This window comes from Rhipicephalus microplus, chromosome 3, assembly GCF_043290135.1.
Source record: "Rhipicephalus microplus isolate Deutch F79 chromosome 3, USDA_Rmic, whole genome shotgun sequence".
Classification (NCBI taxonomy): domain Eukaryota; kingdom Metazoa; phylum Arthropoda; class Arachnida; order Ixodida; family Ixodidae; genus Rhipicephalus; species Rhipicephalus microplus.
Window position 1 is genome coordinate 229,981,252 of NC_134702.1, and position 26,414 is coordinate 230,007,665.

A 26,414-nucleotide genomic window follows, 5' to 3' on the forward strand; every position below is an offset into this window, starting at 1 on the left:
CGGAACCTTCCGATGAGATCACGTGCACAATGCGTACATTACAGTTTGTTCCGGAACTTACGCGGCCGCTAGCGATAATGCTGGAATTCTCGATGGCGCTGCACTTCGCTGCATGGTAGATTATCGATGGCCGACGCTCTATGTTTCCTGCTATCAGTCTGCAGCATGTATTGCTTGTAGAGTGATGTTTCGTTTTCCGGGCACAGGTTAGTCCAAATAAAAAGTTAACTCGTAAAAACAGCGGCCGCTGCCTTCATGGACTTCATGAGCCCAGCAATGGGAATGCTGACGGCCAACTCTTTTGCATCAGAGATCGCGACACTCACAACTACAAAACGCTGGTGTAAGAGAATAAGTACGTCCGCTCCAGGGGAAACTGCTCTTATCGCACAATCTCTGCCCATTGAGAGTGCACCACGCAGAACACTTTGAGCTGTGCGCTGGTGCTTGCCGATATCGCGCGTGCCAGCTATCATAACCAGGTCCTGCATTAAAATCAAAGTTCATGGCTGCTGCTCGAGCGACCCCCCTTTGCTCCGCGCCTTTCTTGCTCGTTCAAAACAGGCGGCGTGTCTCCTCTCTGCTTAAACATTCGACGGCAGTTCTAACACGCGATGCGCCCTCTGAGGGACGGAGATCGGCCGTTTGGCTTGATCTCTGCTTGAGCAGTGCTCATCTCCCCAGCTTGCACAATATTCAGGGCGGGTCGAACGTATGATGCGCGGGGAATATACCAACAGTAGTTTACGCAGAGCATGGCGGCGACAGGGAAAACCCATCGAGTGTCCATATAGCTCCTATCGTAATAAAAAAAAAACTTCACTCAATTGCCTAGCAATGGCGCAGAGAGTGCATCTAAATTTCTCCGTGGTTCCCATGTCAGCTGTGGCACTTCAATGACCGGAACATAGTTTTTTTTACATTTATTTTTACAGAGCACCATATTTTTAGTATGAAGATAACTTTTATTATATAATTGCTCATCTCTAGTTTTGAGTTGCTGTTCATGTTGGATGCGGCATTTCAATCACATTTTGAACATTGCAACATTTTAACATCAATTTTTTATTCGTTTGATGTTTAGTATAGCTGTCCAGAACGCCGCTTATGTTTTTTCTTTGAGTTGCTGCGCTTTCACCTTTGATGTTTTAAGGTTTAATGTATATATGAATTTAGGGTAAGTCTAGTCGCTTGATCAGCATCACATGCTTAGTAAAAACCACTGAAATGTTTTGTGTTAATCGTAAAGCAAAAATATTAATTAACTGTGATACTAGTAATTATAACTGCGACACGAGAACGAAGTGGACAGGACAATCGCAGTCCTGTCCATTGCGATCGTCCTGTCCACTTCATTCTCCTGTCTCGTTTTTAGCGCAGTTATAATTATCTAAATGTTTTACCAACTAGCCCCATTCATACGCCTCTCAAGTTAACAGCGATGTATGGCCCAAGAAATTGGCTCCAAAACTAAATTTCGATGCTCCAAAACACCTTTTGCTGCTTCAGAGCTGCTCCAAAACTCCCTTTTTACTGCTCCAAAACTGCATTATTCCTGCTCTCAAAGCTGCTCCAAAAGACTGAAGCCCCCTTCCACCCCTGGCTTTAACTTGCAAAAGCTGTTGTCACCTTTTTCTTAAGCATACTTTAAGGGAATGCGTGCATGCAACGTGTGCGTGCAACACATGCAGGGCACGGCGTGTTCCCGTACTGGTCCATCGCATTGGCGATTCTTTGAAGGAGTGAGAGCAACGCAGGGATCCATACTGGTATGATAACGCCAGCCTCGATTTGCCAACAAGCACGCAGCTACAAGGTAACTGACAGAGTCTCGGCAACCGGAAGTAGACGGTGTTTCAAGTAAGCGTCAGATGACGTATGCCACGCGAGATTGGAAGGGGCATGGGCGGGTGCTTGGAGAGAGGGGAAGCAGTGTGGGAGAGGATACCAGCAGAGGGAAGTGCAGGAGAGAGCAAAAGATGTGGTCGTCAGGGTTTCGATAATCAAACACGTCTAACTCTGCTATTACTGCACCGTTCTGAAAAATTCTCACGGCTCCGTGTTCGTCGTACAATTGTGTACAATTTGTCCACCACAACTGGATTTCAACCTCTGGGTGGTTTACAGGCCCTTTAAATACGCATATTTCTTATTTCGAATTGTATAAATATCGAAATATTTTGAAATCCCCTTCGAGTGCGATATATCCGAGATTCACTGTAGCAGCAGCAAGCGAGGCTGCGGCAAGTCAGCAAAAGCAGTCATGTTTTGGTCTTTTGGAGAGACAAAGGCATGCTCTTGTGAACTTGATGTGCCGTAGCAGACACGCCAACATAAAAAAAAGAAAAAAAACCTGCGAACCCCTAGCAGACGACAGAACAAGCCCAATACCTGTAATTGTTTTTGGACTGTATGGTCACTTAGCCCGACGCAACCGTGCGTGTGTGGTGCCCGTGCCCCCCTCTCCCTCCACTCCACAAAGAAGGGTGGGTATGGGCGTTTCGTACTCTTCGCTCTTCAATTCATGTATCAGCACAGGAAGGAGCGAAAGTACATGCTTTTAAAAATATTTAACAGGTGGCACAACCAGTGGATCCACACTAAATCACACCACATTTGTTCTTAAGTGTGACTTTTTGAACACACCAGTACGTCAGTGTCGTAGAGGTGGGAAACACGAAAGCTTATTTGTACATCAGGGACAGCGAAAAGCAGGTTTATGTCCTTATTATAGGCATACTATTTTGTTATGACAGATGCTTGGCCAAGCTAGTATTTGTAATTTTAGTGTGGACCTTCAAACATTAGTCCAGAAGAATGTCTTGATCCACTGCTGTGGTGTGAAGAGCCTCTTCGCCAGGAGCTATGGCATATGACTGCCGACTCAAAATTCGAGTGATGGAGTTGCAGTCACCGTGGTCGCGTTTTGATGCAGGTGAAATGCTGGTGGCATGTGTTTTCAGATTGCGACGTTCTTTAACTCTTTCATTACCGCACGAAAATCGTTGTTTTTCAAATATCTCAGGAAGATCATTTTTGCCAGTTTGAAAAGTACTCCAGCATGCATCACAGCATACCAAACTTTGCGCAAATAAATGCTCTTTTCAAAAAATATATGTTATAGAGCAACAAACATACTTTAGAATGAATAAAAATGTGATAAGTGGAATTTTCGGTTGCCTGATAGGAAACAGTGCAATAAAAAACACTATATATGCAAAAATATTCAAAACAAAGGAAATTCAGAGTATACATTATGTAGATATATGACCCATAAACAGTGTAAAAAATAATGAATGTTGTGCAAAATGTTCCTCTTCACATAGATAAAGAAAATCAGAACTGAGGTGCTGCTCCATTGCTCATGCCATGAGGTGAAGCATTGCATAGTTTTTTGTGAGACACAAGTGTATTCATACTCTTTCCTCAGTAAATTTTTGATGTCTTGTGGTAAGAATCTCCAGCTGTTCCAATTTAGATGGCTACCTGTGGTGTGAATAATTCCTCTATAAATGAAGTGTCCAATGAACTTTTCTATTTCATGTAGCGTCACCTCTTTCCATGAGCCACCTCATTCCGCATAGGTTGGCGTTCCCATATATGCATCCAAGCATATTTTTGTTTTTCATTTTTGCAGATATCGTATTAAAAAAGGATAATATTGTGTGCAGTTCTAAAAGGTTTCACACACCTCTGTAGTCGATGCCAAGATGTGCTCCGGGAGCCTTCTTGTAGTTAGGAGAAGCTCTGCAGCCAGCACCAGCACCCCGCGCTCCAGCGAAGTGTGGACCACGCGCTTAACCAGAGTAACTATAGGATTGAGCACAAAGATCAGAAGCTATACACAGTTGTGACGGAGGAAACAACTTGAGGATGTATACAGAAGAAACCCATGAACAGCTGCGGATGTCTCTGGCGAGACATCATTGCCATAAAACTTGACGCTGATGTGCTGTCATCTTCGAACTTAGCCTGTCCTCACACAGTTCAGGTGGGGTAACTAGAGAGTTTTTTTTCGAGCACATGAGTTGTGCTGCGCTAATGCGCACCCATGCATGCGTGACGACGGCGTCATAGGAGCGACTAGGGACACTAGATGCAACCCTGCAGTGTGTGTGATATAACAATGCAAGTGAAAATAAAGTTGCTGGAAATGGTCATAGAAGGCCACTTAGACACTTTAAACACGCGGCTTGCAATTTTATATTCGGCTTGCAAAGGTTCTTTTCATTGCAGAACTTCTATGTTACTGTACTATAATTATGAAGGGCACGCACTTCTCTCAAGTTCGCCAGCCTAGTGCACTTTTCGAACGATACACGCACATTGGTTTGCGCCAAGGTATGTAAAAAATCACCATGTTGCCGAAACAGGCAAATTCAAATTGATTATGAAAGTTGAGTGCCTGAACTAAGTACTAGAAAGTGCTGGGTGCACGGGAAACAAGTTTAACATGCCAAAATGGACAATCCAAAAGCGTCGATAACCGATGATCGATTTGAATAGGCGTGGTAACAAAAGAGTTTAGGAACCCCAGGTAGTTGAAATGTTTTTGTGTTTTGCACTACGATATCTTTCATAATCACATTGGGGTTTTGGGACATGAGACCTCGACAATTATTATTAATAATAATATTTTAATATTGTTAATATTATTACTATTAGGAGGGTGTCTTGCATGGAATTCAATGTGAAAACACAATGAACTTCAGAATTAATTGTGAAATTCTGCTCGGGCAAACACTTGCTTTGTTGCAATGTTTTTGAAAGTAGTTCTGTTTAAGGCAAAGCCAGTACTGTTGTGCTGCTGTCATTTTTCAGGATCGGTGGAGCTTCTAGGTGCGATGGCATACTGTGCACCCAAGCAGCTGTCCTCCTGCCTGCCTTCCATTGTGCCCAAGCTCATCGAGGTGCTGTCCGACTCGCACGTCAAAGTGCAGCGAGCAGGTGCCCAGGCCCTCAAGCAGATTGGTTCCGTCATCAAGAACCCAGAGATCCAGGTCTCTCACCTGTTTTTTTATTACAAGTGCCTTACACTCCCATGCCCGAAAATGAATATACAGTCGAATCTCATTAATTCGAACTTTCACTTAATTCCAACTGATGCTGTGGCACCATCGAAGCTATGTGTATTTCAATGGGCCAAAACGCCCTGTAATTCAAACGTGCAAGCACTTGTGACGGTTAATTTGAACATACCGTGCTTCGAAAATGCTCTCCGCACCACGCCCAATCCCGCGATGGCACCTCCGACACCTGAACGCTGCGTGCAAAGGAGGAGAAGAAGAAGGGGAAAGAAAATGCTGCGGCGGAATGTTTGCTCTCTTTCAAATGCCGATCTGCGACGCACCTGTGCCACACTTCTCCCTTTTCCGTTCCTATCACGTAGAGACCTTTGTCCTTTCAAAGCCGCGGGCGAAGAGGGACAGGAAAAAAAAAAACAAAAGAAAGGTGTCAGGGAGTGTTGGCTCCCTCTCTAATGCCGATCTGCGACGCGCCTGTGCCACGCTTCTCCCTTTCCCATCCCTGCCACGTAAAAACCCTTCTCCTTTCAACGCCGCGTGCGAAAAGAGCAAAAAAAAAAAAATTAGAAGCTGCTGCGGAGTGTTAGTTCTCTCTAAAATGCTGATTTGCTTCTCTCCGCATGGAGGCGCTCCTCCTTTCTCGTCATGTGCTGGCCACACTCCGGCTGCAGCGCAGAGGGTAGCAGCAGAGACGCAGTCATTGTCCTTGTTCTTAGAGTGCCGGCGCTGGAGATCGCCCAGCGCAACTTCTCTTGCTAGGAGAATGCTGAAGCCGAAGTAGAAATGCTTGGCAAACTGCAAGCGAAATTGATTGACTCGCTGCAAGGCAAACGTCCAAAGACGTGCATCACTGATTACTGCAAATAATGATGGATGTCCTGTGATTTGTGAATAAGTGTAAGTCTTCTGAAAGTTCCCTCCTGCCCTCCCCCGTGTATTAGCTCAATGCACATGTGCCACTGCATGGTTGAATTTTCCATTCATTTAGCTTTCATTTGTTCAAACTTCTTTTAATTGAACGAATTTTCAGGCCCCTTCGAGTTCGAACTATCGAGATTCGACTGTAGTAGAATCTCAGTGTTATGCACTTAGGCAATACGAATTTTGTTCCCATACAATTAGTTAAATTCCCCAGCTGAATTTCATTGAGTCCAAGGGGGCAATATTCAGATGTCCTGAACACTTGTCCACATTGCAGTGGGTGATCGTATGGTGGTTTTGGGACGTTAAACACGACATATCGATCAACGTTGCTGTGGGCGACATGAGCTTGGGTGACATAAGCTTGGGTAGTGAAACCAGTAAACGATGGCCAACAGCAGCACGCTCCAAAAGTGCACGCAGTTATAACTGTCACAACTGCTGTGGATGGAGCTGCAGTTGCTACTGACTCAATCATGTGTGGTTACAAGAAAACTTAAAAAGTAAACACACATCCAACACTTATTTAGTCAAAACAATGCTGATTACCACAACCACTGTGTGTGATGCGCTGCACTCCATCACAGATCACGGTGGCGTAGTTCTAAAGACAAGTGCACGGCCAGAAGAACTGGTTTTGAAGCTGAACTACTGATGGCTACAACCGTTGTGCCTAGAGCCGCTGAAACCACGGTCATTGTTGACTTGATCATGTGTGGCGACAATGAAACACCGAGGCACATGCACAATTTAAGTGGATGAAATTGTGCTGTTAGCCTAAACTGTGGTCACGATTGACACGATCATTGATGGTGGCTACAGAGCTCTAAAAGTACACAGCTAATGCAGTAATAGATTAAAAACAGTAAAGTTGTAAAGAGGCGTGAAGCGTTTTGGCGTTCCTGTCATTTGCTCGTAATTACAATGGTGGAGTGGATGGACTTCGGCACTTAGCTTTCATTTGGCTTCAAACAAAGCCAAATGTACATGTTCCTGACTTACAATCGCACTATCTCTTATTAGTGCACTCATCTGTGTCCCAGAAAGACATTGGCAAGATTTTTCGACGAAAATTAATGTTTTGCGCTTATGTCATAGTTTGAAAATGGATTTAGCTTGTTTTTCAATAATGTCAAATTTTGAGTGTTACAATTGTTTTCACTTAGCTTTGACATGCATATCAAGATTCTTCTTTATTATGTGAATGACATGCATATGTTATGCTCACAATGCAAAACAAATTCCATAGAATACTTTCTTTGAAGGCTTCGTTGAATTTTGTGGTGGTGAATAAAAGCTCTCTTGAAGACAAGATGTAAAGCTGAGAGGCATCTTGAAAATTGTGGCTATCCAAAAATTCAATGCGAAACATGTGTTTTGATGGTTGCACGATGTGCCTCTTTCGAGGCTGCCCAAGACGACAACTATCACTATAAGAGTACCCTAGGCCCATGTTGCCTAATGCTAATCAAGACATTAATAAGCTTGCACCGTTGTTAGAAACTCTGTAGTACAGCCAAACCTTTTTATAAGGGACACTGATATAAGAGACAAATGGGTATACGAGACACCAGTGTGCCTACAGTAAAATACTGATGATATGAAAATGCATACGAGGTCCCCTGCTTCTCTATACGAGAGACATCTCGTATAAAAGACAAGAATCACTGTCCAGAGCGTGCCTTTTATAAAGGGGTTCAACTGTACTTCTGTGCCACGTGCATTTTAAATAGCTGTAAACCTTCACACAATAAAACAGCTAGTTTCCTTTTTTTTTTTTGACAAGGCCTCAACCTATTGTGTGGGAATGTCCTTAGGAGTGCAGGACACGAATGCTTTTGTCCTTCATTGGCGCATCCAATAACTCTGCATTGCAGTGTTGTGGCACATATCGACACATATGTGCGAGGTACAGAGATGCAGTTTGTCAGTCATAGAAATTAACTTAGATTAACTTAGCATAGCATAAATTTACTGGTTAATTAGGCGTTGCCGTTCGCCACAGTGCATCAGTGGCTCGGGTGCTTGACTGCTGACCGGAAGGTTGGGGGTTCGATCCCGGTCGTGGCGGTTACATTTCAAAGGAGGCGAAATGATTGAGGCCCGTGTACTGTGCATGCACAGTATACAATGGACACTAGATAGACGAAACTTTTGAAGCCCTCCACTACAGCATCTCTCATAATCATATCATCGCTTTTGAACATAAAACCCCACATATTTATAATTATTGCTATAATTCAACACGAATGATGTCCTAATCTAGGTAAAGTAAGTTGGTTGTGCAGAGTAATAAGAGGGAGATGAAGATGTAGTTCTCTTGAATTAAATTGAAATGAGCAATTGCATCTGTACGTAGTTAAATGGTTTTTGTAGTGAACACGTTCACCTTACCATAAATTTTCTGTGAATCTGTCTCAATGTGACTTCTTCAATCCACACTGCAGGCCATTGTACCTGTGCTGTTGGATGCCCTTCAAGATCCGGCTGAGAAGACATCCGGCTGTCTGGCGACACTGCTGAATACAAAGTTTGTGCACTTCATCGACGCACCCTCGTTGGCATTGATCATGCCCGTGGTGCAGCGTGCCTTCCAGGATCGCTCGACAGAGACCAAGAAGATGGCCGCGCAGATCATCGGCAACATGTACTCCCTCACTGACCACAAGGTGCGCCTGCGTTTCCTTTTAAAATTACTTTTATCCCAATGTTGCATTGCTTCACAAGTCAGAGCCTTTAGTACGTGATGAGCTGAAGCAAAGCACTCTAGGAGGTTAAAATAATCTCTCGGCTTCGACTGGGCCTCCTTTTGTAGCTTGTTCGTTGTTTTGAGTTTGACACATTAGTGCCCAACTAAAGCGATCCGATTGTTTTGACACGGAGATAAATATGCATGGCTTGCCTGTTCAGTAAGCACTTATCTCGAACTCTGATATCTCCAAATTTGAGTCAAAGGAAATTTTTCTGTTGTCACTGTGTCAATTTCATATACAGTGAAATCTCAGTAGAACGAACCCCACATTAACGAACTTTTCAGAATAATGGTCTTTTAAAAAATCCCATGCCGACTGCTAATAGTTTCAATGTAAAATTATTTCACTACTATGTACTTCAGAATATCGAACTTTTAAGAATAACGAGCGGTAATTTAGTTCTGAATTATAATAACAACGCCTCATTACTACAAAGTTATGTTCTGAAATCCACCGCGACCACTGGAGCGGTACACCTGAGCTTGGAAGCAGCTTTGCCGCAATAGTAAGCTATGATGAGGTGAAGCATAGTACAGATCTGAAGGGGTTGCTTTGATTTGGACGTTGACTGCACTTGTCTTTGGGAATAGCAAACGAATAGGAAATAATATTTGAAAAATATTCGAAATCTCAAATATTTGCACATCCCTACTATTTACTCACTTGTAACGGGGCCACAATGCTGATGCGAAGAGAAAGTGACTTTTCATTCTTTTCAGAAAGAAACACAAAATAAATATGAAAGAATTGTGTGCATCATTCTACTTTGTCAGCAACTTGAATTATGGCATTTGATTGTAATGTGAGGGTCGACTTCAGCTTGCAGAAATCTCAGAAAAAAACTTTTGTTGGATTCAAATAAATTCAGTACATTTACTGCATATTAAAAAAAAAAAGGTTTTCTAAGCTGAGCTTCAAATATTTAGTTCTTGACAGCAAAAACGGTCAAGAAAAAATCATGTAAAGTTTCTGTACTTTGGATGTAGCTGTGCTATCAGTTAGTGGTAACAGTTCTGTGTTACCGTATTCGAGTGTGGGAAACTTGGCACACAAGTTCAAGGAACGCTTCTGAGGGTTGATGTGTTTTTCGTAACTGAGTGTCAGCCTCTTGAGTCCTGTCATTAGCATGGTAGTTTATAGTGAGTCTTACATGCTGGTTACCTTGCGTACTGCCAGTGTTCAGAACTGTCTTTACTGTCTGCAGGACCTGGCGCCATACCTGCCAGCCATCATACCGGGCTTGAAACAGGCCCTCCTGGATCCTGTGCCAGAGGCAAGTTTCGTTGTTAGATGAAGTCGTAATTCACAAACTCCGTGTGCATAGCCTAAATTACAGTGGACAAAGTTGGCATATTCTGATGGGCTATAGGAAACTGGTTCCCAGAGATGTGAAGCCAATGGGCTTGTGCAAATAGTAGAGTTTAAGTTCGAAGATAATTAGAAGCTCGTTTTGATTGAACATTTTCAAATTAAATTCGAATAGTATATATCACATGTAATAAAGGAAAAGGGGCCTATTTGTCACTACATTACTAATCTGCACAGTATTTTTAAAACATTGAAACAAGGCCTGTGCAAATTTCATTTTTTTCGGTACAAAGAAAGTGAAAACAGCTTTGAACAGAGCCAGGATTTGACTGTCCGTAGAGTGCAAGTGATAAACTGTAAAATATGTTGCATTTTAAAATTTAATACACTTAGATAGGCCTGTGCAAATATCAGAGTACTATTCAAATTCACTGCGATTTGAATTTAAATTATTTAAATGTTCGAGGTGTTTGAAATGAATGAATAGATGTTTATTAGTCTGCGTGTAATACTTGCAAAGGTGGTTTTACTGCTGTAAAGGGGTGCTAAGCCGTGGAAGCATCTATTTAGCTGTGTATAAGTTGGCAAGTAACTTCTTGTAAAGGTGGTTTCGCTGCAATAAAAGAGTGCAAAGTCGTGAAAACATATATTTATTGAAAATCCGCTCTGCCCCGAAGCCCCACTTTAGTTCAAATGAACATATCATCCTCGCATCGATTCACCATTTTTGTCATTTGAAAAGCTTGTTGTACCGGCTTATATGCTCTAAGCATACTAAATAATCAAACCTGAAGGGGGGAACGCGGTTTTGGTATTGCAAAAATGGCATAAAAAATGAAAAGTTTTTTTTTAAATTTAGTTTTCAGTTTCTGGAACCCTTTTTCTATCAGATTCTAAAATATCTACCTTGAAAACTGCACAAAAGTGCTTTGAAAAATTTGTTTCACCCTCCTAGGTAGCGAAAGTTTTTCTGGAAATGGCGAGAAAACATCGATTTTCAAAAAATTATACATTCGCGAGGGCGCGGCCGAGAGCCGTCTTCTTGGGCTTATCGGATAGAGCATTTCTCCATGTTCGAATTTCCTGCCTCAGCCTGCTCCTCTCTTTAAAAACAAGTGCACAAAAAGGAAATATTTAAAGGTCAATTTGAGGCCCCTGATTGGCTGTGGCCGCCATGCTGCCCCAGCTCGCCTTGCCATTGGCATTCAAAAGATTGTCGTCTGCTGCTTGTGCGTTTCGAGGACATGGCTGTTGAAAATCGCTACTTCATGACGTGTTCACAGCTCGATGATGACTTAGGATATAATTACGCTTTAGTTAGGAGCTGTTAGCTGATGCAGGATCAGATTACTAGGAGTGGATCTAGGAGCGGATCTAGGAGCACAGCGCATCATCTGAGTTGTCTCTAGGCCAAACTCCGCTGACGGCGAGACTGCAGGCAAAGACGACGCGCTAGCACACTCGTGGCAATGTGCTTCTTCACAAGCAACGAAGCTGTAAGAGGATTCGCGATCAGATTACTATGAGCGGGCGTGCGGTCTACGAGTGCGGCACGTCATTGGAGTTGTCTTTAGGCCTAACTCTGCTTACGTCGCCACGCACTTTGTGGGCAAGAACGCCGCGCTAGAGCACTCGTTGCAACGTGCTTCTTCGCAAGCAACGAAGAACATCACTCAATAGATCCTCGGAACTGCGGACGGGCATTTAACGTATCGGCAGCAGACCCCACTGTCAAGTACGTCAACCCCCCCCCCCCCCCCCCCCCCCTGCCCACTGCCAAGGATTGCTCGGAACAGCGGCTAGCAGTTTCGCGTGTCGGCATTCGAAAATGCGATAACAAGCGCAGTGCGCACCAGTTTTTTGTCATTGTAGGTACACATTTCACACATCGTCACCGAACACCACCGACAAGTGCATTACGTGTCGGCTGCACTGTCCATGCGGCCGCGCACTTCACGGTCATATGGAGGGCTGTCAATAAGCTTTTGTGGTTCAATTTAGACATGCTTGGAGCCTTGCTTGGTATCGCCGCGAGCGTCATTCATATGATGGTGCATTTCACGGCTAGAGTGGCAAAAGAGTATGTATGAAGCAGGGGCAAGAGTTTCTGTATGTGCAACTCGCATCATTAATTAAGCCGCTAAAAAATTCCTATGCCACCAGTTTTCTGCCCATAACGGTTAGTCATTTGGAGAAGGCACAGGCTGTCATGGTGTGAGCCATTTTTCGTATGCAATAAATGTCTCTCTACAAAAAATTTTCAGTGATTATTTGTAATCAAGAAGTACCTAATTACGCTAATGACAGCTTGAACACAAAAAAAATCTCTAATCATTTTAGTATATGGCCTTATTCAATTTTAATCGATTCTGCCATGTCAACTATCACACCACTCCTTCATATAGAGAACTTGATGCGAAATGTATACTTGTTCTTTGTAGATAAAAAAAAATGTTATGAAAAAAAAAGATATATAGGCAACAAAGGCACACTGGGCAGAGGCCAGATGCCTTAGAAGTCAAATATCACAAGACAAACCTAAGATCACAATTTTTAGGTGTTTTAGAAACGTGAAGAGAAGGTGAAGCTTCAAATGCAGTCTCCTCAATACTGTTTTTTTTTTGCATTATGCTCAGCTCGTGGAGCGGATACCTCTGCAACCACTGCACAGATTTTGATTCCGTTTGTTTTGTACTGCTCCTTGAACTGTGATCAGGAGGCTGCGATCTTAGTTTTATATTTTACTCCCTAAAGAATTTTTCGTAGGGTTACTTGTTTGTAGTGCAAGTGTGCTCATTGCAGTGTCGCTGGAGAAAATGTTAATTACAAAATTTAGTGTTGCAAAAAAATTATTATGAAAATGCAGCACCTTTAGCATACATTTGGCATACATTTTCCATAAATTTTTATGGAAGCACTCTGAGGCTATTTTCAGTGTCTGTGCCAATTTTCATCAACATCCAACAAGAAACAAGAAAGTTCGTTTCGAAAGGCACGTTCCCCTTTAACAGATTTCACAAGTCATCACTTCAATTCTACCAAAAGTCAAATCATGTTACTATTGAAAGTTGTTCCCACCTCCTTTGATCTAAAAAAATGGCATTTACACAGGCCTTGTGTCAATTAAAAAACATATATATATATATATTTATATATATATATATTTAAAAGAAATATATATATATATATATATATATACACAGTCAAACCTCAATATATCGAACACGGATATATCGAATTATTGCCTATATCGAACGGTTCCTATATCACGCGGGAAATCGCATGCATTATTGATTTTTTATTTCGAACAAAGTTTGACATATAATGGATATATCGAACTCAGCCACCCCAAACCGCCCGCGCTTCATTGACAGGCGGCGAGCTTTCCCTCAACTCTCGAATGTAGCGGTAGAGCGGCGGGTGTTTACGAATGCTGCACACATCGATGGTGCCGAGAGCGCCACTTTAACGTAGCGGCGTACGCGCGCCGCAGCCTTGCGGTAGAGGTTCTTGAATGAGGAAAGTAAAGAGAAAAGCGCGGAGCTGTTATTGTCTTTCAATACGAAGGCATCGACACGGCTTCGCGCGGGGGAAGGGGGAGTGGGAGGTAAAGATTGAGGAGAAAAGTACAGGAGGGAAAGGACGCAGATGACTGTCTCGGACGCGGCCCGCACTGCCGCAGGGAAAGGGAAAGCAGTCAGGCGAGCCGGCATGGGCTCGCCTGACTGCTCGCCTGACTGAGTCCGGGTGTAAAGCGCGCCATGTGCGCGCTTACACCCGGACTCAGTGCGTTCGGAGTTAGGCCTGTCGCGCGCTGCGCGGTTCGGAGTTAGGCCTGTCGCGCGCTGCGGTGGGCGACAGCGCGCGACAGGCCTAACTCCGAACCGCGGAGCTCACAACGGCGGAGCTCACGGATGTGGAGATTGTCGCCGAAGCTACTGCTGAGCAGTCAAATGAAGACTCTGCCGAGGTGGATCCCGCAAGCGCTGATGGTGCCCCGCTCCCGACATCAGCTGAGGTCGTAGCTGCCTTGGCCCTTGTGCGCCGCCACTGCGGCGCGATTGAAGGCACCGGTCTATCACTTATGGATCGCCTGGACTATATTGAGGACGCAGTCGTCAAACACGCCATGGCCAACAAAAAGCAGACTACTCTTTTTCAATATTTTAAACCTACACAATAAATACTATGTTTGAATATTCAAGTGAGTATTTACTGCACCACGCTTGAACGGTTCGTTGGTTGTTTTCAGCAAGCTGTTGACGCATTTTTTTTTTCGTGATTTTCTTATATCGAATTCTGGATATATCGAACTATTTCGTGATCGCCGCGCCGTTCGATATATCGAGGTTCGACTGTGTGTATATATATATATATTGTCGCGAGAGGAAACGATAGGCAGGAACTCGAAGTGGAGGACTGTTTACTCAGCCACAGCTGCCATTCACTTCTTCGCTCTCGTCTTCTGCCACCAACACAGCGTGGCATTACCCTCTCCCCAAAGAAAAAAAAAAGAAGCATCGCATGAATACCACGGCTCCGAAAAACAACGAAAGGTAGTCAGAAATGTCTGTGTCCTTTGAAAAGAAAAGGACGAGATGAAAAATAAAGAAGCAAGAAAGTAATGCACAATTGTCTTGAAGGCTATTGCCACATCACAAAGTTCTTGACTTGCAGTCAACGCAAATAGTACGGCTTCATCCTGGATACGTGAACCACATCCGAGGAGTGTGCTCTGCGAGAACGGTGTGACGTGTCTGCTGGGACAACTTCGTAGTTCACTTCGCCGAGGCGATGAAGAACTCGGTATGGTCCGAAGTACCGACATAACAATTTTTCTGAGCGTCCCCGTTGACGTATAGGAGTCCAAAGCCAGACTAGGTCACCGGGATCGTATATTACTGCTCTGTGGTGGGTGTTGTATCGGCGAGCATCTTGATTTTGCCGCGATAAAATGCGAAAGCGCGCCAGCTGCCGGGCGTCTTCGGCACGCTGAACAAATACATCTGCGTCCGGGGTAATCGTGTCCGGCAGAGTTGGTTGCAGCATGGTGTCAAGCATTGTGGTGACTTCGCGGCCGTAAACCAGACGAAATGGAGCAAAGTCGGTGGTTTTCTGCAAAGCCGTATTGTAGGCAAATGTTATATACGGGAGGATTTCATCCCAATTCTTCTGATCCTTGGCGACATACATCGAAAGCATATCTGCAATCGTTTTGTTAAGGCGTTCGGTTAACCCGTTAGTCTGCGGGGGGTACGCAGTTGCTGTTCGGTGCGTCGTGCCGCTCAGCAACAGGATCTGTCGGAGCAACTGTGCCGTAAAAGCAGTACCACGATCTGTGATGACGACAGCGGGAGCACCGTGGCGGAGAACGATGTTCTTGATGAAAACGTCAGCCACCTCGGAAGCAGTTGCTCGCTGGGCGGCTTGTGTTTCGCAGTATCTGGTCAAGTAGTCGGTGGCAACCACAATCCAGCGGTTACCAGCCGTAGACTTCGGAAATGGGCCGAGTAAATCCATCCCGACCTTTTCAAAAGGTGTGTGAGGGGGTCGCAAAGGCTGAAGCAGACCGGCTGGTTTTGTCGTTGGAGTTTTGCGGCGCTGACAGGCTGTGCATGTCTTTACGTACTGCCGGACGGTTTTCGTAAGTTTCCGCCAGTAGTATTTGTCTTTGATCCGCGCCAGGGTACGCGCGAAGCCAAGATGCCCTGACGATGGCTCGTCGTGACAAGCGCGCAAAATATCATCGTGGAGAGCAGCAGGAACGACGAGGAGGTAAACAGTTTTCGTTGAATGAAAGTTGCGCTTGTAGAGGATGCCTTGACGTAGACAGAAGGATGACAAATCACGAACGAACTGACGTGGAGGTTGTGGGCAACGTCCCTCAAGGTATTCGATCAGTGGTTGTAATTCTAAGTCTTCGCGTTGCTGGTCAGCCACGTTTAATGATGCGAGAATAGCAAGGCAGCTGAAGTCGTCATCATTGTCTTCTTCAGTGACCTCGACGGGTGCGCGGGAAAGACAGTCAGCGTTGGTGTGTTTCTGACCAGACTTGTAAACCATCGTTATATCGAATTCTTGTAACCGAAGGCTCCATCTTGCGAGACGGCCCGAAGGATCTTTCAGATTCGCTAGCCAGCAGAGAGAGTGGTGGTCACTGATGATTCGGAAGGGGCGTCCGTACAAGTAGGGCCTGAATTTCGTTATGGCCCATACAACCGCCAGACATTCTTTTTCAGTCGTCGAATAGTTCTTCTCCGCAGATGACAACGTGCGGCTAGCGTAGGCGATGACGCGTTCCACGCCATCTTGATATTGCACGAGAATAGCTCCGAGGCCAAGGTTGCTCGCGTCGGTGCGGACTTTTGTGTCTGCTTCGGTGTCGAAGTGACCTAGGATCGGTGGCGTTTGTAGGCGTTGTTGAAGATTGCGGAAAGCGCCGGATTGTTTGGGGCCCCAGACGAAGGCGACGTCATCCTTGACGAGTGGTTGTAGAGGGTCGGCGATTTTCGAAAAGTTCGGCACGAAGCGGCGGTAATAAGCACAAAGTCCCAGAAAGCGGCGTACATCATGCTTTGTTTTCGGTATCGGGAACAAAGCAACTGCCATAGCCTTGTCAGGATCGGGGCGAACACCACTGCTGCTGACAATGTGGCCAAGGAATTTCAGTTCCTCATATCCAAAATAACACTTTTCCGGTTTCAGAGAGAGGCCAGCTGTGCGAATAGCCAGAAGAACCGCCTCAAGTCGCTCAATGTGCTGTTCAAAAGTCGTAGAAAAAACCACTACGTCGTCTAAATACACTAAACAAGAGTACCACTTCAAGCCACATAAAACTGTGTCCATCATTCGTTGGAACGTGGCTGGAGCGGAGCACAGGCCAAAAGGGAGAACTTTAAATTCATAGAGACCGTCCGGTGTAATGAACGCTGTTTTTTCTCGATCCCGTTCGTCTACTTCAATCTGCCAATATCCGCTACGGAGATCCATGGAAGAGAAGTAACGGGCATGTCGCAGGCGATCCAAGGAGTCATCGATACGAGGAAGAGGGTATACGTCTTTTTTCGTTATCTTGTTCAGTTTGCGGTAGTCGACACAGAATCGTAATGAACCATCTTTCTTTTTAACCAGAACAACTGGTGACGCCCAAGGACTAGTCGATGGTTGAATTACGTCGTCGTCGAGCATTTGTTTCACTTGATGACGGATAGCATCTTGCTCCTTCTGCGACACGCGGTAAGCATGTTGGCGCACGGGCTGCACGTTGGGCTCAGTGATGATTCTGTGCTTCATTAGAGGAGTCTGCCTTACTTTCGAAGTAGTGGCAAAACAGTCACTAAAGGATGAGAGGAGACTGAGGAGCCTTGCGTTCTTGGGTTCTTCCAACTGGCGATTGACGTTGAGGCGACTAGTCGCGTCAGTATCGCAGCTGTTCTCAGTCGAGATCGTCGTAATCAAAGGAAAGGCGTTCAAATCATCTAATGCCTCCAAGTAAGCTATGGTTGTGTGTTTCGCAAAATGCCTGTGTTCGCCACCGAAGTTCGTAACTAAAACCGTAGTCTGGCCATTTCGTAGTTGAACGAGACTTCTAGCAATGGCCACTTCCCGATCAAGAAATAACGTCAGGTTACTTTCGGCGATGCCCGTAATTGACTGCTCCCGTGGACACTCAACAAGCACGAAGATACTACTGCGAGGTGGCAACGTGACGCAATCATCGACTACGCGTAACCCCACGCCACGATGTTTGTTATCGATGTCGGAATCTGGAGAAACACAGTTAGCAAAACTGACGAACAAATCACGCAGATTAATTATCGCTCCATACTCTTGCAGAAAATCCATGCCCAAAATGACCGGCCGAGAACAATTGGGCAGTACAAGGAATGATGCTACAAAAGCCGACGCACAAATCTCAAGCCTGGCGGTGCACCTTCCTATAGGGGATACAAGGTGTCCTCCAGCGGTGATTAGTTGAGGGCCGTCCCACGTTGTCAGCACCTTGTGTAGACGGGTGGCCAATGAAGCACTCATCACCGAGTAATCAGCTCCCGTGTCAACAAGCCCAGTCACCGGATAACAGTCGACGGAAACGGTAATGGCAGCGGACGTTCTGTTGGCGGTTTCACAAACAGGCTTTAACGGCACGTCGTAAGGCAGTGGCGGAGGGTATTTGTCGGTTCACGTGACAGCGGCCTCACCTCCGGAGGTCGCCGTTTTCAGTTTCCTCGGCGTGGGCTTGCGCCACTTACACCAGGGGACCCAAAGGTGGGTCGGGCGCGGTGCGTTGATGTGGACGGACGGGGTGATGGTGACCGTGACTGTCGTCGTGGCGGGACAGGAGCGTGATGACTACCTTCCAAGTAATCCGCAATTTCTTGTGGCCGCTCACCATAGCGTGGACAACGCGCATCTGGGTGGAATCCGCGTAGGCCTATTCGTCGGTAGTAACAGTCGCGGTACATGTGTCCAACTTCGCCACAATGGTAGCACAAAGGACGATTGTCGGGTGCACGCCAGACGGTGGACTTTCGCGGGCCAGGACGAAAATCTGCCTGAGAAGGCAGGCGATGGGCTGGACTTAAAAAGCGTCTGGGGGTCCCAGTAGGTTGATGAGCAAAATGTGCCGTCGACGGCTTAGAGGCGCGTAGGGCATCCGCGTAGGAAAGCGTGGGAGGGTCAACTTGCGATGGTGGTGAGGAGTCAACGAACTGCCTGATTTCGTTACGAACGACGTCCGTAAGAGCAGCGCTACTGGGAGGGGGCGCTGCATGAAATTTCCGAAGTTCTTCGCGTACAACTTGCCGTATGAGTTCTGTGAGGACCTCCCTGCTATCATCTCCTGGTACAAGTGAGCACGCAGCGGACATGGCAGTCTGACGCTCATACTGAGACACCCGCTGCCGAAGCATGCGCTCCATAATTGTGGCCTCACGTATGAAGTCGGACACAGTCGTAGGAGGGTTGCGCACAAGGCCCGCGAAAAGTTGCTCCTTCACGCCTCGCATTAGAAGGCGCACTTTCTTGTCTTCTGGCATGTGGGGGTCAGCCCGTCGAAACAATCGTGACACTTCTTCGACAAACATGGCGACGCTCTCGTTCGGCATTTGAAATCGCGAAGAAAGTGCCTGCTCCGCTGTTTCTTTCCGTTCGGTGTTACTGAACGCCTCGCGAAGCTGCCGATGGAATTCCTGCCAACTTGTGAATGAAGTTTCGTGGTTCTCATACCACACTCTTGCCGCGTCTAAGAGGGAGATATACACGTTCTTCAACTTACGGCGATTGTCCCAGTCATTGATGGCAGCGACACGGTCGAAATGGTCAAGCCAGTCCTCGACATCCTCACTGGCATCACCATGGAATGGGTTGGGTGTGCGAGGCGTGTTGATGACACAGGGTACGCTAGCGAGTGGGTCATGCTCGGTTTGAGTTGCGGATGTGGCAAACATTGTCCTCACGGAACTTGCCAAGGGGCCGTACTGTGGTGGTAGTCCTTGAAAGCGGCGGCTGCTTCGATAGATGTCAGCGGACCCTGGTGCACTGGCGGTGGTTGCTCCTGGTTCAGGACCAGCAGGCATAAGACGTTGCAGTACAGTACCCAGCACGTCCACCAGTCTGTCGCGAGAGGAAACGATAGGCAGGAACTCGAAGTGGAGGACTGTTTACTCAGCCACAGCTGCCATTCACTTCTTCGCTCTCGTCTTCTGCCACCAACACAGCATGGCAATATATATATATATATATATAGTGCAGGTTAGTTACATCATTTTCCTTTATAACATATGATATATACTATTCATATTCGATTCCAAATTGTTCGATCAAAATCACTATTTGCTTCTAACCTGAATTTCACTGTTTGCTCAAGCCTAGGCTTAGAGCGTAAGCCAGTAAACAGCTTCATTTAACCTTGAAGTGGGACTCTGCGACAGCACAAAATTTACTTGTGTAGATGTTTTCACAGCTTTGCACTCATTCGCTGCTGTGAAACCACTTTTACATGAAATCACATGCGTACTTATTAACGCCCATTCGTTTATTTCGAATCGTTCGAAATTTTGAAAATTTCAATTTCGGTTGCAGTGAATTTGACTACTGTAACATCTGTTCAAATATTTCAACCATTCGAATATTTGCACGAGCCGACATGCCAAGCACTTAGTGTGCTGCATTATTGCACGTGAGGCTGCAAGCAATGGGAGTTTGGTTGCACCGTTTGCACCATTTTGTTACATTCCGATCTCTCTGTGCCTTGCTGCGCCCTTTCGAGTGTAGCGTGCACCAGCTGTGTCTAAGTTCCTTATTCCACCTGCTGATATGGCAGTGGAGTTTTTCTGGCCCAGCATATTTTTGGTCTGGCTCAGGGAGAGCTGTGCACCTCTCGCTGTATTCAAACGATGTGCTTTTTGTAATTGTGTACAGCCAAACAACAAACGTCTCTTAAAGCCACGCGTGCCTTCGTGATTGGAAGTTTACCATGTTGTCAATAGTCTGGTGCTATTTTGAATTTACTTCAATGGACCTCTATGCACTATCTTTTTTCATCAACTGTGTTCGATCTAAGGTTTTCGATGAAGTTTTATGGCCATACTGATTTTATCAGGTGTTAGGTCCCTGTCCTATTCATTTTGTCTTGTGCATTGGTCATGTTTGCAGTTTGGCTTTTCATTTTGTCTCCTGTGCACAAACATTGAAATGCATGCCTGTCTCCACGTGGTTCCAGGTGCGAAGCGTGTCCTCACGGGCCCTGGGTGCGATGATCAAGGGCATGGGCGAGACGTGCTTTGAAGACCTCATACCTTGGCTCATGCAGACGCTCACCTCGGAGTCCTCGCCCGTCGATAGGTCAGGAGCAGCACAAGGTGCGTGTGTTTGATGCACTACAGTCATACTTATTCATTTCTGGACTGACACGCATGGTAAAAGCACCCACAGCGGTATATCTTATAATTAGATTGCAGTTAGGGCACGTACTACTTTGATAGTTACCGATATTAACTTTCTCTTTATTCTGTGGTGGTGTAGGCCTGAGTGAAGTGCTCGGAGGCCTGGGTGTGGAGAAACTACAAACACTGATGCCGGAGATCATCTCGACGGCCGAACGGACAGACATAGCACCGCATGTCAAGGACGGCTACGTGATGATGTTCATCTACCTACCAGGCGTATTCCAGAAGGAGTTCACTCCCTACATTTCACAAATCATCAACCCCATTCTCAAGGTCAGTCCAGCTTTTCAACCCGTTCTCCACTGCACTTAAACCAGAATATAATGAAATTGAGGAGCGCCCTGCTGCGGTGGTCTAGTGGCTAAGGTACTCGGCTGCTGACCTGCAGGTCGCGGGTTTGAATCCCGGCTGCGGCGGCTGCATTTCCGATGGAGGCGGAAATGTTGTAGGCCCGTGTGCTCAGATTTGGGTGCATGTTAAGGAACACCAGGTGTTCGAAATTTTCGGAGCCCTCCACTACGGCGTTTTTCATGATCATACGGTTGTTTTAGGACGTTAAACCCCACATATCAATTAAGTCAATCAAATTGAGAAGCCAAAACAATTTATTTACATTTTGAGTAAAACGAGAAAAAGAAACACACTTTATTTACACACAAGAATAAAAACAAATGCACAAATCCTACTTCCAAATCACTAGTATGCTCCTGGGGTATAGTCACATTGACCCACACCTTTATGTCGTTTCTGTAATGTCCACTGCACACTGTCTACCGATACACGTTTTCATGCAGATGAAACTGATCGCTGCTGGTCTTTTTCTTGTATGCGTTCCATGGTTCGATGACCAGGGTTCATGCATACCGTATTTACTCGCGTAATCCTCGCACTCGCATAATTCTCGCACCCCCACATCGCCCAAGAAAAAATAAGATTTTTTTGTCCTCGAGTAATTATCGCACCCCCGAAAACTGCCGCAATAATGTCGTCTACTCGTTCCAGCCATTGATGATGATAGCACGCACCATCTGGCGCCATCTCTTAAGCATCAAGCGTACTATTGCACTGAGGTCGCGGCTGTGCTGAGATTCAATCCAATCCAAGCCAAGCCGAAGTGGCCCGTGCGCGTTGCGGTGTGCTTTGTATGTTGTGTCGGTAATCTTGGCACGTTATGGGGCGATACTGAAGCCACACGGCTGCTTCAAGTTGCAAGTGATAGATCATGCGCTAAACAACGGCAACAGGGCCGCCGGTAGGCTCTTCGGAGCCTACGAGTTTTGTGTTCGCTACTGGTGACGGCAGCTGAAAGCCACCAAGACGCGTTGGGCCTGCGGTGTGCCTAAAACTGGGATTGATGGTAAACTTTATTTCTTCAGAAGGAAACTGCGGACGATTCTGTTAAATAGCCATCAGCCCAATACTGACGTCCTAGGCTTACCTTTTGAGGGCTCCTGTTGAGCGCCGACTGCTACCGCTACACTCGCAACGCCCACAAGCTTTGCGTATGGTATTCTAATTCTCGACTATTTGCTTCCACTTTTCGTGTCTCAAATAAATCTTGCCTCGTGTTGAACCTCTGCTTTTATTGTTGAGGTAAGTTTTAGTTAGTACTTCTTAAAGCTTGCTGTAAGTTGCTGGTGTGAGAATCCCGATTTGCGGCCACTTCATTTTCTTTTTCGCTCTCTGGGTTTTCATGAAAAGTTTTCCCCACGTAATTCTCGCACCCTCCAACTTTGCATCAGATTTCTGGCAAAAAAAGTGCGAGGATTATGCGAGTAAATACGGTAGTTCATGCAAAATTTCTGCTGAAATTTTTTCACGGCCTGCATTTAAAATCATGACAGCTTCACCTATAGCTGCCTCAACGTTGAAGAGAGATGCGTGCTGCTTTTTTGGGGCGAGTGTCTACACTAGCGAATGCAGGCTCTCATTGCTGTTTTGTGTTTTGCCAAGCACACACCGTTTGAGAAGCTTGCTCTCAGGTAAGCGCTGGTATATGGGAAGCAGAGCCTTTGCCACATTATCAGAGAGATTGTAACGATGTCCTGGTACTGGCTCTTCTTAAGCTTCCGCAGCATTTTGCAGGAATCTAGACCAGTAGAGCAAAAGCTGTGATGTTATATGATAAGTTGCCATCACAGTCTTTTTCACTGCCTTAATGTCATTACTATGAGACTTTATTGCCCAGCCATAGGAAAAGCTGGCTTTGTTTACAAGGTCCTCCCTCAACCTCCCCTTTCCACTTAGAGGTTTTGTCATCACACCCCTTCTGTTTTGCCAGCAGATTGCAAAGGGCTGTTTCCATACACTTCTGTACGTAGTTGACACACTCCTTCTTTTGGCTGTCGCCCCGCCGCGGTGGTCTAGTGGCTAAGGTACTCGGCTACTGACCCTTAGGTCGCGGGTTCGAATCTCGGCTGCTGCGGCTGCATTTCCGATGGAGGCGGAAATGTTGTAGGCCCGTGTGATCAGATTTGGGTGCACGTTAAAGAACCCCAGGCGGTCGAAATTTCCAGAGCCCTCCACTACAGTGTCTCTCATAATCATATGGTCGTTTTGGGATGTTAAACCCCACATATCAATCGATCCTTTGGATGTCATTGTATCCGTACACTTCCGCCTTCTTGAAAGCGAGGACGTCCTGCTATCGCCGTCCGACAAAACAGTTGTGTATCTTAGTCCGTGCCTCTCCCAAGGTCATTTCAGTAGCATAAAGCCAGCCTCAACTTCTATTCCACCCAACTGCTTGTCAGAGCTTTCTTGGCATTTGTGTGTGGCCTTCCACTCTTCATAGTCGGGGTCGTCTGGTTTAGGTTCGCGTTCGCAACCAGCGCAGAAGTTGCTCAGTACAACGTGGTCTAAGAGCCATAGTTCAATTACAGCGCCAATTGCAATGTGCAACGTATGGACGCGTGTCATCCATGACTTGTTGAAAGACTCGGCGATATTGCCAGGATTATCAACATCGAGCTCACTGTATAATATCCGGACCGCTCCCACGCTCTTTTTTCTTGCGTCTCAACCGCACGCATCGCGGCCAGCGTCAACTTCGTCTTCTGGTAAGCCTGCCACGTTTTCGTGTCGAGTTCGCGATGAGAGATATTCATAGTGGCGAAAATATCATTCAGGGATCGTTTGTCTGTTACCAGTAGTTTGCATTGTGTGCGTGGCCAGAATGTTTATGGCAAACGGATTCACTTTTTTGTCCCTGTTCACGAGCGGCGAGCTCCACACCGTGGCTTTATCACCGCAGTTGCTGCAATAAAGCACCAGTTTCACGGCAAGGCCATATTCTCGCTCGTCCTGGTGAATTTTGCCTTCTCCACCATATACCTTGCATTTCATGTGGTTGAGAAGTGTGCTTACTAAATCCGAGCTCACCAAAGCGAAACAGGCCTCGTCTAGCGGGCTGGCACCAGAGTCATTCGCAGCCAGCAAGTAAGCTTTCCGTTGCATTGCGGCTGTCGATGCTAGCTCTTTCATTTTCTTCGGCCCTGTTTTGCCGCTCATCCATATTTGGAGGTGCCAAGATAACAGTGTCACGACGAACGCGGCCGGCGTCGGGGTAGCGGTTGGGCTCTCGTTGTAGGGCTTGTTAGGCCTCCTCCTGTAGGACGCTCCTCGATCCGCTCGGCGGTTCTGTCGTTCGATGCGTGCGGTCACTCATCTTCGGCATTCACATCATCCTCGACGTCACTCGATCATTCCGCGAGTTTTCAAATGTTTAATATATGCGACTTTTTTCTCTTGCCGTACTTATGGTCGCGCGGAAACTTTCTTGGTGGCATCGTTGCTGCAATGCAGGAGGTGGCAGGAGAAAATGGCAGCCGCCTCAACGACGCACTCGCGTTTGCAGATGATGCTCTCAGCTAATCGCCTAGCTAGCTTATGTCACTTGTCTGAAACAACCAATAGGTACAGCCTAGGTACAGCAATAGGTTTCGCGCTGTTTTTCTACTGACACAAGTGAATGGAGGAAGGGGCTAGCGTGCAAAAATTCAAGACAAACGGCTGCTCTTTCAAATGAGACCAAAGTAGTGGCATGGGAAGCTGTGGCACGACAGCTGTGCATTTTTTAAGTTGTGCGATTTTTGGTTTAGATCTACACAAATTGATGCAAAAAAGTCATATTGGGGTTGAAATAGGTGTGTTTTAGATATGACACTTTTCGGATAAGGATGGTAATGAGTGTAGATTCGGAAAATAGCATTTTCGAAAATTTTTTTCACGACGTTTGGGTGCCAGAGACCTGTGTCAAAGTTAGTAGAAACGTGAGTTTTGTTGTAGAGTTTTCTGGCTATTCAATGGCTTAAAGGTTTGTTTATTGCTGTTAATCTTTCATGTAGCTTTCTTGTAAGGTGCACTTGTCTAATCGCGTAGGGTTTCCGTTAATCGCGTAGGGCTATATTAAATACAATATAGTGTTATTTCATTTGCTTACAATATGTAATTATACAGTCAAACCTCAATATATCGAACATGGATATATCGAATTATTGCCTATATCGAACGGTTCCTATATCACGCGGGAAATTGCATGCATTATTGATTTTTTATTTCGAACACAGTTTGACATATAATGGATATATCGAACTCAGCCACCCCAAACCACCTGCGCTCCATTGACAGGCGGCGAGCTTTCCCGCAACTCTCGAAAGTAGCGGTAGAGCGACGGGCGTTTACGAATGCTGCACACATCGATGGCGCCGAGAGCGCCACTTTAATGTAGCGGCGTACGCGCGCTGCATCCTTGTGGTAGAGGTTCTTAAATGAGGAAAGAGAAGAGAAAAGCGCGGAGCTGTTATCGTCTTTCAATACGAAGGCACCGACACGGCTTCACGCGGGGAAAGGGGGGAGTGGGAGGTAAAGATTGAGGAGGAAAGTATAGGAGGGAAAGGACGCAGACGACTGTCTCGGACGCGGCCCGCGCTGCCGCCGGGACAGGGAAAGCAGTCAGGCGAGCCGGCATGAGCGCGCCATGTGCGCGCTTTACACCCGGACTCACGCCACAGCCTTGCAGCTTGCAGTCGTTGCAGTCTCTATGGTGTCAACGGCACACTGTGCACTTGTTGCAAGCTCCTCCCCCGTAGCACCGGCAGGCATCGGTCGATGTGCTCGCAGTGTTCGTACGTTCGGAGTTAGGCCTGTCGCGCGCTACAGCAAACAATTCTGTATGTCCCGTTGCGTCTATTTTGCTTGAGGTACTGTGATAGCTGTCTTTAAAGTGAGGGGTGTTTCTCAAAATTTTTTTTATTTGAAGCAAATCCTTGAAGTACATTCGAATAATTGCAAAAACCAATCACATTAGCATTCTAAATTGCTGGACTTTTTGCATTATGTTAGCAACTTTCGTGCTTATGTTTTGATCCAATCAATCGACAGGTACAGTCGAACTCCACTACAACGAATGCCACATCAAGGAAATTTCTGCTACAACGAAAGATTCACGATTTCCCGTC

General features: G+C 46.0%; 1 protein-coding gene across 1 annotated transcript in view; it reads left to right on the forward strand.

The window, feature by feature from the left end:
• Positions 1–26,414, forward strand: part of LOC119167548 (lethal (3) 80Fj) — a 331,845-nt gene that overhangs the window by 206,183 nt on the left and 99,248 nt on the right. The window contains exons 34-38 of the mRNA XM_037419055.2: positions 4,822–5,000; positions 8,393–8,614; positions 9,903–9,971; positions 20,730–20,868; positions 21,032–21,228. Of these exons, the coding sequence (XP_037274952.2) occupies positions 4,822–5,000; positions 8,393–8,614; positions 9,903–9,971; positions 20,730–20,868; positions 21,032–21,228 (806 nt within the window). The remainder of the gene's footprint in view (positions 1–4,821; positions 5,001–8,392; positions 8,615–9,902; positions 9,972–20,729; positions 20,869–21,031; positions 21,229–26,414) is intronic.